Source organism: Hemibagrus wyckioides, unplaced genomic scaffold (assembly GCF_019097595.1).
Source record: "Hemibagrus wyckioides isolate EC202008001 unplaced genomic scaffold, SWU_Hwy_1.0 Contig26, whole genome shotgun sequence".
NCBI classification, from domain to species: Eukaryota; Metazoa; Chordata; class Actinopteri; order Siluriformes; family Bagridae; genus Hemibagrus; species Hemibagrus wyckioides.
Genome location: NW_026690787.1, coordinates 70,001 through 87,671, shown reverse-complemented (window position 1 = coordinate 87,671; position 17,671 = coordinate 70,001). Strand labels below are relative to the sequence as shown.

The 17,671-nt window shown below is 37.8% G+C and overlaps 1 protein-coding gene and 1 long non-coding RNA gene across 2 annotated transcripts; both read right to left on the bottom strand.

Annotated features, from left to right (window-relative positions):
- Positions 1 to 5,879: 5,879 nt before the first annotated feature.
- On the bottom strand, positions 5,880 to 6,682 carry LOC131350190 (eukaryotic translation initiation factor 4 gamma 1-like). The gene is made up of 2 exons (XM_058385415.1): positions 6,356 to 6,682; positions 5,880 to 6,079 (listed from the first exon to the last, which is right to left on the bottom strand). Exons 1-2 carry the CDS (start codon positions 6,680 to 6,682, stop codon positions 5,954 to 5,956), a joined length of 453 nt encoding a protein of 150 aa, XP_058241398.1. The 3' UTR covers positions 5,880 to 5,953.
- A 4,201-nt stretch (positions 6,683 to 10,883) lies between these two features.
- On the bottom strand, positions 10,884 to 16,910 carry LOC131350186 (uncharacterized). Its single transcript, XR_009204147.1, has 5 exons — positions 16,674 to 16,910; positions 15,422 to 15,533; positions 12,301 to 12,487; positions 11,262 to 11,339; positions 10,884 to 11,008 (listed from the first exon to the last, which is right to left on the bottom strand). It is a non-coding gene; the product is annotated as an uncharacterized LOC131350186 (long non-coding RNA).
- Positions 16,911 to 17,671: the final 761 nt, after the last annotated feature.

Here is a 17,671-nt window from a genome sequence, read left to right as displayed (position 1 = left end):
ACCGGTTCACCACCGTTCCTTCTTTGGACCACGTTTGATAGATACTGACCACTGCAGACAGGGAACATCCCACAAGAGCTGCAGTTTCGGAGATGCTCTGATCCAGTCGTGCAGCCATCACCATTTGTCAAACTCGCTCAAATCCTTTCACTTTCCCATTTTTCCTGCTTTTAACACATCAACTATGAGGACAAAATGTTCACCTGCTGTCTAATATATCCCACACACTAACAGGTGCCATGATGAGGAGATCATCAGTCTTATTCACTTCACCTGTCGGTGGTCATAATGTTATGGCTGATCGGTGTACATCTGTAACCATGCCCTTTAGCGCGAGAGCTGATTAATCAGTAGTCTAAGTATGATTTAGTATAAAACCAGTAGTCAGGGTTGTTAAAAGTGACTTTTTAATGGGGATGAGTATTATATTGTGGAAATAAATGAAATTCTCGTTGGTCAAGCTCATCAACTCGTTCAGGATTTTAGTGTGTAATGTAAAACAACAGCCAAGTTCACTAGCAGCTTAACTAACATTAGGCTAAACATTATATTTATATTATATTTACCGATAAAATGTGTACAAATTACAACAAATAGACATGTAGATATAATTAGTCCAACTATTACAGTGTAATTTAAATCGGTAAAAATCGGCTAAAGTCCGCTAGCGCGCTAGCTAGCGGATCACAAGGCTAATCATGATTTAGTGTAAAACCAGTAGTCAGGGTTGTTAAAAGTGACCTACTAACAGGGTAAATATTTCATTGTGGAAATAAAATAAATTCTTGACCAAGCTTAAGGATTTTATTGTCATTTAAACCAGTAGCCGAGTTCGCTAGCACGATAACTAGCATGATGCTAACTGTGTAAATGAAATGATTAGCGAAGTTCTCTAGGTAGATAACATACATCTGTAACTAAGTCCTTTAGACCTGACTAAATCACTAGTCTAGTCATGATTTAGTGTAAAACCAGTACTCAGGGGTGTGAAAAGTCACCTTTTAAATGGGTAAATATTATATTATGGAAATAAACTAAATTCTCGTTACCCGAGCTCATCAACTCGGTTCAGGATTTTAGTGTGTAATTTAAAGCAGCAGCATGTTCACTAACAGGTGAACTATTATTAGGAGAAATATCATATTCACATTAATATAACCAATAAAGTGTTAAATAATTACAACAAATATACAAGTTCTCTCGGTAGATATGCTTAGTCCAAATATTACACTGTCATTGAAATCGCTAAAAATCGGCTAAAGTCCGTTAGCGCGCTAGCTGCTGAATCACAAAGCTAAGCACGATTTATTTTATTAAAACCAGGAGAAGGGGTTGTTAAGAATGGACTTCTAATGGGGGCAAATATTTCATTGTGGAAATAAAATAAATTCTTAAACCGAGCTTAATGATTTTATTGTGTAGTTTAAACCAGTAGCCAGGTTCGCTAGCACGGTAACTAGCATTAGGCTAATTCACGGCAAGATGAGGTGTCTTGTGTGCTACATAACATTAGACTGTAACACTGTCACTTTAACATGATTTATTGTAGAAACAGTGTGGCATTAAAGGATAAAGATCATCCTACCTTGAGGACACTGAGTGTGTTCAGCAGGAGCAAATTATAAAATGTAAAATATATAATTTGTAAATGCATTTTTTACGGACTTCACTTCCTGGTTTCCGTACAGTTCGGTTTTTCTCGGAGGTTTTCGGTAGATGCCGTAAACAGGAGTTTTTTTTTTTTTAAGGTCGTATCGTCTTTAAACTGGTCCTACAGCTTGAATTCTAACTGTACAGCTACATGCTGCCTTAAACTTCAGCTATGCTTCACTCCCTGGGCTTCCTGGATATTTCAGCTTATTATTATGATTATTATTATTATTTATTCATTATTGACTCTTGTAACTAGTTAGTGCTGGTTTATACTAGTTAGTGCTGGTTTATATTGGTTTATACTAGTTAGTGCTGGTTTATACTAGTTAGTGTTGGTTTATATTGGTTTATACTAGTTAGTGCTGTTTTATACTAGTTAGTGTTGGTTTATACTAGTTAGTGCTGGTTTATACTGGTTTATACTAGTTAGTGCTGGTTTATACTGGTTTATACTAGTTAGTGCTGGTTTATACTGGTTTATACTAGTTAGTGCTGGTTTATATTGGTTTATACTAGTTAGTGCTGTTTTATACTAGTTAGTGTTGGTTTATACTGGTTCTGAAGGTCGCAAGATTTGGGTTATCTTTTGGCATTTTTGCTACACCCCTGTTTCGGATTTCTCTGTACTCCACTACTGGATTTGACTCCTACACCGACTCTACAGCGCAGCGATGATGAACTTCGGGGGAGGAGCCGAGCCTCAGCACCCGGATGTGGATCCCGAGCCCGGATGGAGCGGACTGTACGACCCCTGGAACAGTGAGTTACTGAGTTTCCTCTTTTTCCCTTAAGTATAAAGTCTTTTAAACACCGCGTTATTACAAAAAACCGCAATCAGGAATATCGTTTTATATGATTAGATGGTTTTGAGAAATTCTGTTCGGCTAATCTTTATTCGGCTAATCGCTTTACGTACACGATCAGTATGCTAAAGCTAGCGGACAAAATGGCAGACTCCAGTGAAACGAGCAGGGAAGAAGAAAACAGTGTTCATGTTTTCAGATATGTTAACATCAGCTTTTCATAAAAGTCCCAATGTTTACTTAACGTTTGTTAAAGTTTACTAAGTCAAGCCGAGGAGTGTTAGCAAAGATTAGCTAGACGGCTAGTTAGCATGTAGCTAAGTAATTATTTTTCAGTGTTCATAGTTATTTTTTGATGGAGTGAATAGAATAAGTTAAAATACTTACAATAACATGAAGTAACTTATTATTTTAAGGATTTTTCATTGTCCGTGTTTGTCGAGTTGTTAAAGCGGAGAGAGAAAGGGGCTGTGAGGAAAGGCAGCTAGCTGAACAAAACCAATCGGTACAAATAAATGGAGCTAGTGTGGCAATGTAGAGTGCAGCTTAGGCAAAAATATCAAGCTGTTTGTTTCAATTCTGTTCAGCAAGGTTTTGTTTCTAGCTGTCGTGAATAAAATAGTTAGGAGTAGTGTAATTTACGATAAAGGGCGAATTTTTGAGAGGAGACACAATTGGACTCAAAGGGGATGTGAACCACTGGAGTAAGAAAGTGCTAAAGTAATAGACTGTAATAGAAATGTATTTTAATCTGCATTTTTTGGGGGAAGATATTTTTAAGCATTGAAATAAGTGCACAGTGTGACTAACAGTGAAGCCGTGATACTGGAAGAGCCCTGTATAACACCTATAAATGCAGCTAAAATGTAAATACTGTAAATGTAAATAAAATAGTTTTTAATGCACTGTTATAGAAAGATTACAGTAATATAACTTGTGTAAATACTTCTTGTTTTGATAGTGAGGCTTTCCTGCTGTATAAAACATACACAGTGCTATTAAAATAAGGTTTTCTGCTTCCTTTTATGAGATGTTATTAGATGTGTTTCATTGTCTGTCCATCTTCTTTGACACAGGGAGATGGAGGGAGACGTTTGTGTTTCCACAAGATGAGCTCAACTACAACAGAGAGCTCAGTGCTAACGAGGACGACAACAGCCGACCTGCTCAGCAAAATGAAGCTGGAGATGGTGGTGAACATGAGGTGTCAATGAGGAACCTGTCCCCTGATAGAAGCCCATCCCCACCTGTGAGAGGCCTCTCTCCTCTCAGGACCCCATCCCCTGTGAGCAGTCCATCCCCTTTCAGGACCCCATCCCCTTTGAGGAGGCCACCACCTTCAGGGAGTCCACAGCCTTCAACAGTTCCTTTGCCCCAGCCTTATTTCAATATCGACATCCACAACATTGTGGCTGGTATGTACTATGCTCCTGCCACAATGATAACTCCTGTCCCACGCCAGGGCATAAGGAGGAGGTGGGACGAAGAGGATGGCAATCAAGAAGCCCCTCTGAGTAGACGGCAGCGTGTGGATCCTGATGGGGAGATGGAGTTCATCAGGATGCCTGGACTTGAGGATTTAGAGAGTTTAATCAGTCACATGTACAGTGAATTTACACAAGCTACTAATGCTACAATTAGTCTGTTTCTTCACAAATTAACTAGCTAACTAACTCACAGGTTTATTAACTTTTAAGCATTAGAAAGAAAGGAGAGAAAAATTTACAAGGTCTCTCTCTCTACTACCTTATAAATTTGGCCATTTTAATGTTTTACATTCAACAGAAAATATTAGTTGTAATTAAACTTACATGAAACTAATTTATTGCAGAAGCTGTGGATTTGCTGGGAGAATCGTCAGATACTCCCTCAGTCCTCCAGGTATGTGTCAGTAAAATATTTTAACTACATTTGAAACGTGTAGGCTGCTTTTGTCTAAGTGTGTGTGTGTGTGTGTGTGTGTGTGTCTTAAGGTTGTTGAGCCAATCCTGCCGCAGCTACCCACAGAAACTCACTCCACATCTTCAGCTGTTGTTCTGGTAACCAAACCTGTCATTTATTTACTAAATCTGATCTCTGGATTTTCCAAGTGACAGAATGTTTGAAAGTGTTAGTGTGAAACTGCTATGATAAAAATCACTGATGATCCTCATCTTCTACTTTTCACAGCCCCTCAGTGCTGGTGAGCTGAACAGCACCTGCTGTAATGTTGAGTACAACACTGCAGACTCCTCCAACTCCCAGTCTGGGGTATTGTACAGTGCTGCAGCTGAGATACAAACACACACACATCCTTCTTTACAAGTTCTAATGTTTAGTTTTGTTTCTTTATTTCTAGCAAGTGGACCTTAGGAGAGACATCCTCAGGTTGTTAAGGGGTCCAGAGAGTCAGCTCTGCTGGCTTGAAACCGCACACTGCTGGACTCTCGAGGTAATCACGCTATTTATTACTCTCATGAAGAGATTCCACTTTAACGATTATTAAAAGAGAACTTAAATGAAATGCGGTTGTAGATCTTGAGTTTCATCTAATTGTCCTTTCCAGGGATTCCCTTTTCATAACAACTGTGAGGACAGTTTCCCTGGCATTCAGGTAAGGGCTTGTTCATTGTGTCATCACTAAATTGTGTTAATTGCAGTTACTAATTGTGTTTGTGTGTTTTAAGGTCGTTGAGCCAAACCTACAGCTGTTGCCAAACGAACATGTCCAGGAATCTTCACCCGTCCTTCTGGTAACCAAACCTTTCCTTTATTTACTAAAGCTGATCACTGTATTTCACAGGGTTGTTTTGACTGTAAAGAAAGTGAGAGAATGTTACTTGTGTTATTATAAAATGGCTGTGATAGGAAGCAGTTATGTTCATCATGCTCTTCATTTCACAGACGCTCGATGCTGGTGAGCTGATCAGCGCCTGCCGAAATATCCAGTTCCTCTCTGCACGCACCTTTACCTTCCTGTCTGGGGTATTGTACAGTGCTACAGTTTTTGCTCAGGGGAAGTTCACTCTGCTTTAACTTATATTATGTGCTGTCTTATATTCAGATTCATCTTACCTGCATCCACAATCAGAACTTCTTGTTCGTTATGGGGAAGAAGATTGTGATGCGTCTGGCAGCAGTTAACAACCAGGTGACTTCAGAATGATGATAGACTGTTTCCTTGTGCAAAATACTTTCAGTTACTGGGCTTGAAAATGATGTAGTTGTGTATTTTGGTGTGATTTATACACATTGATTTGTCCATCATGACTCTTGGACGCTTTATTATGTCCATTTTATGAAGAAACAGGAAAAGACTTTGAAAATCATTTGTCATTTTCTGATCATGTTAAATATCAACACAACTAGACTGAAATATACAGGTAAGATATGCAACTAATTGTAACATGAACAGAGCAAGATATAAACTGATATCTACTGGTTTCCTGTCAGGGTTGTGGACTGTTTTCTGGCCACTAAAAGCCCCCACTGCCTTTTTGTTGGTGTCCATTTCCTGGTCATCTTCGTCGCTGCGGGACTTTTTCCATCGCCGGCTTCCAGGCTTTCTCAGCCTTGTCCAGTTGCATGTCATCATTCAGAGACACGCTGGTGGTGATCTTGTTTGGCTTTTTAAGCTCACACTGCTTAGAGATGACAAAAACAATTGAAATGTTTATTTAAAACTGAAAGGCTGTGACTTGAATTAATGCACCAAATAAAAGACTGATCAACCCTCAGATACTCAAGACTTTAATGTTGCAATTAATAAAGCTATCTGGTGTTTTAAAGTTCCCTTTGTGAGACTTACAGGTCCTCAACCTGCTCCAGGGCAATAAAAAGTGATATATTAGCCTGACGCTTCATACTGAGTAAAGCACTGTGCTCCTATAGAGCGTCATGTCACTAACTGTCATGTTTACCTTGTCCAGAACGACGCCGGGGATGTCCGGAAAACCCTCGGGTCTGTGCATGCTGGCACTGACGAAGCGTAAACGCAGCAGGAATTCCCGATTGTACTTCTTCCTCTCTTTTGGGTTACTAGGAGAGGCAGAGGGATGAGGCTCTGAAGGCTGGACCTCAACAGGAGCAGGCTCAGGAGTGTTGTTTGGCTCAGTCTCCATTGGGGGTGTGGTTTGTAGAGGGGCAGGAGTCTCCACAATGTCACCCCCTGTAAGCACCAGGTGGTCGGACAAGAAATCACCAAAACTGATGTTGGCTTTCTTTGCCTCCTCTTTCTCTTCTTCCATCAGGGGAATGAAGAAACTGACCGGTTCCCTGGGCTTTTTCTGGGATCGAGTCTGATGGAAGAACACACACAGGATCAATGTAATGGTTCTAAAGTAATAGTACAAGCTACAGCACTAAAACTACTGGACTAAACTAGGCTTTAATATCTCCCAGTGTTAAGTCATTCAGTATTTAAACAGTTATTAAGCTAAACAGGTGAGACAGTGTAACACATGAGACTTGTTCCTAAAGTAATGTGTATATATTCTTGATAAAAGTCACTACAAATAAAGTCAAACCAGCACTGTACACTTTCATTAATGATGTGCTTTGAACAACGCAAGTCCAAGACAAGAAAAGTTCACTGTATTTCAGTAACTAACAACAGGATTAAAACTCTTTTCTACCTTCTGCACCTTAGCCTTGTTTTGTTTCTTTCTCCTGTGTGTTGACTTTCTCCGTCTTCTGCTGCACTTCCTCCTCTGGAGGGATGGAGAAGAGGAGCAGGCCTGGTCTCTTGTGGAGATCCTTTGGGGGTGTGGTTTGTAGAGGGGCAGGAGTCTCCACAATGTCACCCCCTGTAAGCGTCTGGTGGTCAGACAAGAAATCACCAAAAGCGATGTTGGCTTTCTTTGCCTCCTCTTTCTCCTCTTCCGTCAGGGGAATGAAGAATCTGACCGGTTCCCTGGGCTTTTTCTGGGATCGAGTCTGAAGGAAAACACACACAGGATCAATGTAATGTTCATCATAATGTATGAAAACAGAAATAAAGTAATATTACAGACAACACCACTAAAGCAGCTGGATTTGTTTCTTTTCTTCTGTGTAGTAGTATTTTTGTAGTACACTGAAATTGTCCAGCTCAGTATTCAGCTCTGAAGCAGGGGCAGTGTTCAGCTCCGCCTCCTTTGTGGGTGTGTTTTTTGGAGGTACAGGATCCCTCACAGTGATGCTGCATTCAGGCCTTTTAGGAGGTGTCGTCAGTAAAGATGACATTTTAACTCCATAGAGCTCGGCCATCATGTCTCGATCGCAGTCATTAGGGTCCGTGTTTATAATCTGTAAGGAATTAGGATAAATGCTTGATTCGTGAGCACAGAACATGACCATGATAAAACCAGCCAGATGTCTGCTATTCTAGCAAAACTTTATTTGATTCATTACCAGTTTGCACTCCCTTTTCTGCAGAAGATGACCTTCATACTCAGCTGGAAAAAAAAAAAAAACCCAGTCCCAACATGTAAGTAATAACACCTCAGGCCCTGTCCCGAATCAGAAAAAGTTCAGCCCTATACATAATAAATTTATATTTTACCAATGAAACATTTTTAATAATGATAATAAAAAATCCGTTACCACTCATGACACCAGCATTTCTGTCCTGAACTTCCACGGGACTGGCCATTTGACACGGCTGCATCTGCCGAAAAAAAGTGCACAGTTCAATTAACTATTTTTTCTACACTCTTTATTTATTCACGAGTTTGTGCAAAAGTGACGTGTAGTTCACGATGGAGTCGACTCCTTCAATTAGTTCATAAAAGAATCGATTCAATGAACCGACGCGCCCGTGAGCCTCACGGAGGATTAGCGATCTAAAGCGATAGCTGAAGCTAGTGATGGGAAGTTCGGATCATTTTACTGATTCGGCTCTTTGAATCTCGTTCAGCAAAATGAACGAATCTTTTTTCGAGTCATTTCGTTCATTTCGTTCACTTCAGCAGAATGTAATTAAAATGTTCCATGTTAATTCCCTAACACATCTACTCACGCACATATTGATCACATTTCGAATAAGAAAGAACTGTCATATTATAAGTAATAGCTTACCTGTGTCTTGAGGCTATGCAGTCTGTTACTTCATCACCTCACCTCCGGATTTTTTGGGTCGAATTCGTTCATTCTTTTGTAACATAACATCCTAAACTAAGCTCTGCCGTGCCGTCTCCTGTATACCCAACAGAATGATTCATCTCACGCGCCTTCGGTTCGAGTCATTTTGTTCATCACGTGACAGCCCCGTATGGCACCGCAGTCTGAGTCGGAAACAGAAAAGATTAGTTTATATAACAAGTCTCTGGATTCATGTTGTTCGTTCTTGTAATGTGAATGCTTCCCGTCTCAGTATCTTATGACAAATACAATATTACATTAGTATTATTGACTTTATAAGGTATTAAATTATAAAACTAAGATATAAAATTATCAAAATATTTGTGCAACAAACATTTTCTGAAAAATAATAGTCAGTCTCCTTTTTTATTGTTAATATTTCTTGAGTATATGTGTGGTGTGTGAAGGTTTTTAAAAAATAAATAAATAAATCCACATTTTACTTGGAAATGCTAATTTGCCTGTTCTGTCTTTATCTGTAAACAAATACTACTTATTAAAATAAACTAAACCTGCAAACACAAAGTACCTATTGTTTATTTTGCCACCAACTGTGCATTTGCTGGTATAATACTGATAACTCAAACTCATGACACACGGGCATAACAGAAAAGCAAATAACACTATTAATGTGAATAAGTAATATTAGTTTCATACTTTAAGGTTATGTTTAGGTCAGATTCTATATTATTAAATAACTGCATATGGATTAAAAACAACACTCAGATTTATGCATGAATTTATACATTTCTATTTTCTACACTGCAGGGTTAGCTGATGTTTATTCAGATAAATAATACAAAGAATAACTAAACAGTAAGTTAATAAATAAAAAAGTAAGTAGATAAATAAGAAAGAAAGAAAGATTTTCCCTAATGAAGTTTAAAGCATTAACCAACTCTTTATTAAAACTGATAAAGGATTAGATGGTTTTGAGAAATTCTGTTCGGCTAATCTTTATTCGGCTAATCGCTTTACGTACACGATCAGTATGCTAAAGCTAGCGGACAAAATGGCAGACTCCAGTGAAACGAGCAGGGAAGAAGAAAACAGTGTTGATGTTTTCAGATATGTTAACATCAGCTTTTCATAAAAGTCCCAATGTTTACTTAACGTTTGCTAAAGTTTACTAAATCAAGCCGAGGATTGTTAGCACAGACGGCTAGACGGCTAGTTAGCATGTAGCTAAGTAATTGTTTTTCAGTGTTCATAGTTTTTTTTGATGGAGTGAATAGAATAAGTTAAAATACTTACAATAACATGAAGTAACTTATTATTTTAAGGATTTTTCATTGTCCGTGTTTGTCGAGTTGTTAAAGCGGAGAGAGAAAGGGGCTGTGAGGAAAGGCAGCTAGCTGAACAAAACCAATCGGTACAAATAAATGGAGCTAGTGTGGCAATGTAGAGTGCAGCTTAGGCAAAAATATCAAGCTGTTTGTTTCAATTCTGTTCAGCAAGGTTTTGTTTCTAGCTGTCGTGAATAAAATAGTTAGGAGTAGTGTAATTTACGATAAAGGGCGAATTTTTGAGAGGAGACACAATTGGACTCAAAGGGGATGTGAACCACTGGAGTAAGAAAGTGCTAAAGTAATAGACTGTAATAGAAATGTATTTTAATCTGCATTTTTTGGGGGAAGATATTTTTAAGCATTGAAATAAGTGCACAGTGTGACTAACAGTGAAGCCGTGATACTGGAAGAGCCCTGTATAACACCTATAAATGCAGCTAAAATGTAAATACTGAGTTTTTAATGCAGTGTTATAGGAAGATTACAGTAATATAACTTGTGTAAATACTTCTTGTTTTGATAGTGAGGCTTTCCTGCTTTACAAAACATACACAGTGCTATTAAAATAACGTTTTCTGCTTCCTTTTATGAGATGTTATTAGATGTTTCATTATCTGTCCATCTTCTTTGACACAGAGAGACGGAGGGAGACGTTTGTGTTTCCACAAGATGAGCTCAACTACAACAGAGAGCTCAGCGCTAACGAGGACGACAACAGCCGACCTGCTCAGCAAAATGAAGCTGGAGATGGTGGTGAACATGAGGTGTCAACGAGGAACCTGTCCCCTGATAGAAGCCCATCCCCACCTGTGAGAGGCCTCTCTCCTCTCAGGACCCCATCCCCTGTGAGCAGTCCATCCCCTTTCAGGACCCCATCCCCTGTGAGGAGTATCCCCTCTCCGGACCCCATCCCCTTTGAGGAGGCCACCACCTTCAGGGAGTCCACAGCCTTCAACAGTTCCTTTGCCCCAGCCTTATTTCAATATCGACATCCACAACATTGTGGCTGGTATGTACTATGCTCCTACCACAATGATAACTCCTGTCCCACACCAGGGCATAAGGAGGAGGCGGGACGAAGAGGATGGCAATCAAGAAGCCCCTCTGAATAGATGGCAGCGTGTGGATCCTGATGGGGAGGTGGAGTTCATCAGGATGCCTGGACTTGAGGATTTAGAGAGTTTAATCAGTCACATGTACAGTGAATTTACACAAGCTACTAATGCTACAATTAGTCTGTTTCTTCACAAATTAACTAGCTAACTAACTCACAGGTTTATTAACTTTTAAGCATTAGAAAGAAAGGAGAGAAAAATTTACAAGGTCTCTCTCTCTCTCTCTCTCTCTACTACCTTATAAATTTGGCCATTTTAATATTTTACATTTAACAGAAAATATTAGTTGTAATTAAACTTACATTAAACTAATTTATTGCAGAAGCTGTGGATTTGCTGGGAGAATCGTCAGATACTCCCTCAGTCCTCCAGGTATGTGTCTAAAATATTTTAACTACATTTGAAACGTGTACGCTGCTTTTGTCTAAGTGTGTGTGTGCGTGTGTGTGTGCGTGTGCGTGTGTGTGTGTCTTAAGGTTGTTGAGCCAATCCTGCCACAGCTACACACATCCTTCTTTACAAGTTCTAATGTTTAGTTTGGTTTCTCTATTTCTAGGCAGTGGACGTTAAGGGATACTTCCTCGGGATGATAAGGGGTCCTGAGAGTCGTTTTTGCTGGTTTAAAACCACCAAGACGTGCTACTTCGACCAGCTGGTAATCACCATCTTTGTTACTCTGATGAAGAGAATTGATATTAATGATTATTAGATGAACACTTTTGAGAAGTAGATCTTGAGTTTCAGCTAATTGTCATTTGCAGGGATTCCCTTATCAGACCACCATCGAGGACCATTTCACTGCCATACAGGTGAGGGATTATCTGTTGTGGCGTCACAAAACTTTTGTTAGTTGCAGTGACTAATTGTGTTCACTTCAAATTGTTCTCTTAAGGCTGAATATGGGAAGGTTACAGAGCTCCTTTCCTGTAACTGGGTAAGTAGAAATTAATTTTATTCTTATTTTTGATGAACTTAATATTAAATTATACTCTTTTCTTCCCTACAGGTCTGTAGAGTGAACCCAGCACCCAAGGAGTAGTTTTAATATCCCTCATCCCTCATAGAGCGTCCCTTATCAATCTATCCCTCTATCCTTGTCTATATAGATAACTGCTAATAGTAATTAGTATAAATAGTAGCTGCAAATAATATTGTTGTAAATAAACTTATAGTTGTATAGTGTTTATATAGTTTACTTTAATAAATGTTTTCATTTGCTCCTCTTACCGTCTCATTCTGATTATTTTTAGTCATCAGTATGTCTACTGTATAACTGCAATAGTGTGAATGAGAGTACATTCCTACACACCATAAAGTCTGATCATCTTTATTTGCACTGACCTTCATCAGTGATGCTGCCACTGCTGGAGCCACCACTACTTTTAGAACATGGTTGGGAAGAAGCAGAAGACAGGGTTTCACCAATTAGAGGCTTAGGAGTTGGGGATGGCGATGGAGTCAGGGTAGGGGATGTACTCTTAGATGTGGAGGAATTCCCAGACTGAGGTCTCTTTTTCAGATCAACCTTCTGTGGAGATTGTAGGCTAGTGTTAGGTTAGATTGATGGAAATGAACAATACTCATAAAACACACTGACTTGGTACAGTTAATATATAGTAGTTTCTATCAGAGATACACACTCGCTCACTTATTAAGACTATTTGTACAGTCCCCTCTGAAAATACTCAAATGTTTTTTTTTTTTTTTATACTTTGAATACAATTTGGCTTTAAGTTCCAAAAAAGAATATAAGGCTATAGACCAGAATTCTCACATTTCATTTCCAGATATTTACATCTAGATGTGTAAACAACAACCTGTTATTTTTTCCACAATCAAAATACTGGACATGTGACTGGTGTGTCCTGTTGCACAGATGTCCTGTGCTGACTGAATGAATGTTACTGATACTGAACAATTGGGAGAGCTGGTACAGTTCACAAAGTCTCAGAATGATTTTGCTCTCTGGTCAGCTCTCCTCATTTCTCTAGCTGGTCATTTAAACTCAGTAAAGATGAACGTTTTGCCTAGATTTCTGTATTTATTTCAGTGTGTTCAAAATTTTCTCTAAAACTTTATTATATTTATTATATCTATTATTTATTATATCTAAGACTTTAAACCCACACATTCCATCTGTTTTTTGGGGGAAAAACAAGCCAGAATTCGGAGGGAAATACTTCAAAAACCAAAGGTTGAGGGTGGGCTTGCCCTTCATAATTTCTTATTTTACAACTGGGTGACAAATATACAATCTACACTGTTCTGGTTTCAGAGTCATTTCGGGCTCTGTGATTGGGTCCCAGCTTGGGTCAGTATTGAAGAGGGTTCTTGTTCCCCGGCCTGACCAGCTGCACTACTGTGTGGTCCTCTTACTGCCGTCTCACGTTTTCCTAAAAGTAATTCCCTTGTCCAGCAATTATTACCAATTTGGTCCCAGAATTTTGATCCATACCTTTTTTTTGGCTATAAATCTTTTTATAAATCTTTTTTTCTTGAATGTTTTTCCACTGTGACAAAGAAACAGATCAAGCCTTGTCCTTTGGTTGCACTTATCGGACTTCCTCCGAGTGTCACAGGTTTGTCCGGATGTTCTGCAAATGCTTTTGCTTTTTTAACATTATTAGCTAGATGGCATATTCTTCTGCTATGGAAACAAATTCTCCCTCCATCTTTTGATGACTGGCAGTAAGATGTTATGAGCTTCATTCATTTGGATAAAATTAGGTACACAATAAAGGGCAATACTGGCATATTTTCTGAAACTTGGGGCCATTAATTATTATTTTTTCTGATTATGTGAATTCTTCTTCTATAGTTGGTCAGTCTAATCATTAGGATGTCCTTAATAATTGTGGCTTGATCTTGATCAAAAGTGTATTGAGTACAAGTATGTGCACTGTGTATACATAATTTATATTAATGTTTTGTTTGCTGATATAAATGATTGTGATTATAGTTAGTTAGTTAGTTAGTTAGTTAGTTAGTTAGTTAGTTAGTTTCTAAACTCTGATTTAAACTTTCTTCTGTACATAATTGACATACACTTTATAATTATGTATTGAGGGTTTTTTTGGTTTGTATAACTCTGAGTGTGGGGAAAAATGTTGTTTCTATTCTCCTGTATCTTTATCCTTTTATTATTATAAAAGTTCAATAAACAGATTAAGCAAAAAAGAAAGAAAGAATGAAAATGACTGAAATAAATGAAAGTTTCATAGTGTTATTGGAGTCTCCCTCCCTATATGGTAAACATTCTCCTTACCGAAAGCTTCAGGATTACAGTAGTTCTATATATTCAGTATTTCTTTACATCACTGCATTTAAACATTACATTACATTACATTACATCACATTACATTACATTACATTACATCACTGCATTTAAAATGTTTAAGGTGAGGCTAAAATGATTGGAGTTTGCCATATACTTTGATTTAACTGTTTTTAGTAGACGATAATCAGAAAGAGGACATTCTTAAAAAAAGAGAGATTTGATTTGAAACCTGAACTGCTATCAGGTCCATGCTGAACACCTTCTGACCAATCCAAATCAAGTATAAATTTTAATCTCAATACTGCACATAATTATCAAATAAAAGTCTATCAAGCTGTTATGCAAAAGTCTGAAATAATGTTTCTCTTAAGTGTTTTAAATAAAATCCATATTTTGGTGTGATTTATACACATGGGTTTGTCCATTCTGACTTTTGGACGCTTTATTATGTCCATTTTATGATGAAACAGGAAAAGACTTTGAAAATCATCTGTCATTTTCTGATCATGTTAAATATCAACACAACTAGACTGAAATATACAGGTAAGATATGCAACTAATTGTAACATGAACAGAGCAAGATATAAACTGATATCTACTGGTTTCCTGTCAGGGTTGTGGACTGTTTTCTGGTCACTAGAGGCCCCCACTGCCTTTTTGTTGGTGTCCAGTCTCTGTCATTATGTCTAATAGGTGTCTCCTGTGCTTTGTTTAGGTTTGTGTATTTAACTTAATTTATTTTATTTATTAATTTATTATTTATTTGACTTGCATTATTATCTAATTAAAGATAAGTAAACATTTCTCCAGAACTGTGATCTGGTTATCTGCATTTGTGTTCAGCCCCCTTTGATTGTGTTCAAGTTTTCTCACTAGTCCTGCCCTCACTCGCCGCCATAACCCACTGTTTTCTTTATATATATATATATATATATATATATATATATATATATATATATATATATATATATATATATATATATATATATATATATGTATGTATGTATATATATATATATATATATATATATATATATATATATATATATAAAATGTAAAAAAAAGGGAAAAGCATTATGAGTCAGAAATATATTTTGTTCACTGCTTGTGAAATGGTGTGGATTAAAAGACAAATAATACAAAATGAAAAAGAATAAAATAAATCAACAAGAAAGAATTACAAACCAGCAAGTTCCAGTGATTGTTGTTAACAAGCACAAAAGACAGAACTGCATCATAGTTGTCAAAATGGAACTACAGTAGTGTCGTGGCTGGGTGGACATCTGGAATTTCTGAGCTGAGGAAGAAACCACATTATAACATGAACTGAAGTTTATTAACAGACTTGACATGAACACCATGTACCTCATAGTGCATACACAAGCACACGCTTCACATCACATGGCACCATGGCTCTACTTTCTTTTTGTACATACACGTCCTAGACTATATCAACACATTTGTCTTTAAAAACAGACAATAACAATTTACTACTTTTCCAACTCATCCCAAAACATATTTTTTTACTTTTTTTGTATTATATTTAATACACTACACTCACTGTACCATTTTCCCAAATGACACAACAACCAACCAAAATAAATAAATAAATGAATAAATAAATAAACCCTTAACAAAAAATCCACAGCATCTTTATCCAGATTCATTGGGGTTTTACAGATTTAACCTCTGGCATACTCTTCTGACACAGAAAGGCTTAATGTTAACAGACCTTTGAGATATTTCTGATACTACTGTTGAATTTTCACTTGCTCTTAACCCTGTTCCTGAAGTGTCACAGACGTTTTGTCTGACAGCTCTTCCACATCCTGCTCAGTATTCATTCATTTTGTTGCTTTTAACTGATCTACATGCTTTTTGTAGGACTTGCCCTTTACCCAGACCAGGTACGTAACTGGACCTAATGGCCTTCCACTTCTCTTCCCTTCCCCTGAACTGCTTCACATGTACCTTCTGCTGTGGATAAAATACTCTCACATGAACTGAACTTCTTATTTGCGTTTGCTGCTTTTCCTGCATTTGAGAAGAGAACTGTGGCTGTATCTGTGATAGCCTTCTTCTAATTTTTCTTTTCAGAAACAATTCAGATGGGACTGAAGTATTTCTGCAACAGAAAAAAATATCTGTCAATGCAATGTGGAAGTGTGATGCCTAATTGTTTTTGCTTGTCCAATGACTGCTTAAAGGTTTACAAATTGAGGTCCATTGGCCGAAACAATTACCTTAGGTAATCTATAGCTGGCAAACATACTACACATCACCTCAACTGTTGCTTTAGCAGTAGTAGTAGTCATTAGTGTGATTTCTTTGGCACATAAAAGTCTCTGAGCGTTTTCAAAATGTCAGCTAGTAGTGTTTCAGACGGTCTTTTTGGTGCCAATAAATCTGTGAGGAATGACATGGTCTTTGCACCTACCATAGACAGAAAAAGTGTTGTGTGTTGTTTGCTTTCTTCGATTCCGCTGGCTTATTGTGCAAAGTGCTCTTCATAGCTTCTACAAAACACAGGCCCGATTCTGTGCTGAACACCGCCATCATCTCTCTCTCTCTTTAACGATCGCTTTTCAGCCTGGTGCTTCGTTGCCAAATTGTTGTCACTGGGCGGACACCTGGAATTTCTGAGCTGAGGAAGAAACCACGTTATAACAAACTGAAGTTTATTAATAATCATCGTGGGAGCTCTGTGGATGTGGTATGTACAGAGTTAGATGATTTACAGGATCAGTGACACATTGCATTTGCTTAAAATGCTTTCAATTTTCTCAGGAGGAGAAAGTCCAAATCAGGGCAAAGTCACAGCTCCACTGAAGACCCGGATCTCCAGAGTGGACAGGTAGGTGCACACATCAGGATGATGTTCACTACTCCAGCATTCTCTTCTCCTCCCGCACTCAGGGCTCGTCTCTGACCACTGGTGGCACAAAGGAATACGAGCGTGTCCAGTACGCTGAGGTGAAATACAAAAGACCCGCTGCTGCCACCTAGTGAGAATACTGAGTAAATGCAAGCTGTTAGTAAATAAACAGCAGAGATCGAGCATCGTTGCAGATTGTACAGAGTGTGTGCAGTCTACCCAATCAAACAGCTCATAGAATATAGGATCAAGGGACTATTTACTTTGTATAATTAAATTTGTATAATCAGGACTGAATAAACGGGGGAATAAAATATGTAGATGTTTAGAAATAGTAATTGAATAATATATATTTTTGGATAGTGGCTTTAATAAATGTATTTGTGTGTGTAAACTGTATATATATATATATATATATATATATATATATATATATATATATATATATATATATATATGCAGTATCTCTCTCTCTCTCTCTCTCTCTCTCTTTCTTTTACTAAAAGTGCATTTTCTTTAACTGAAATATAGCATGAAAGGTTTTTTTTGCTAAGAAATAT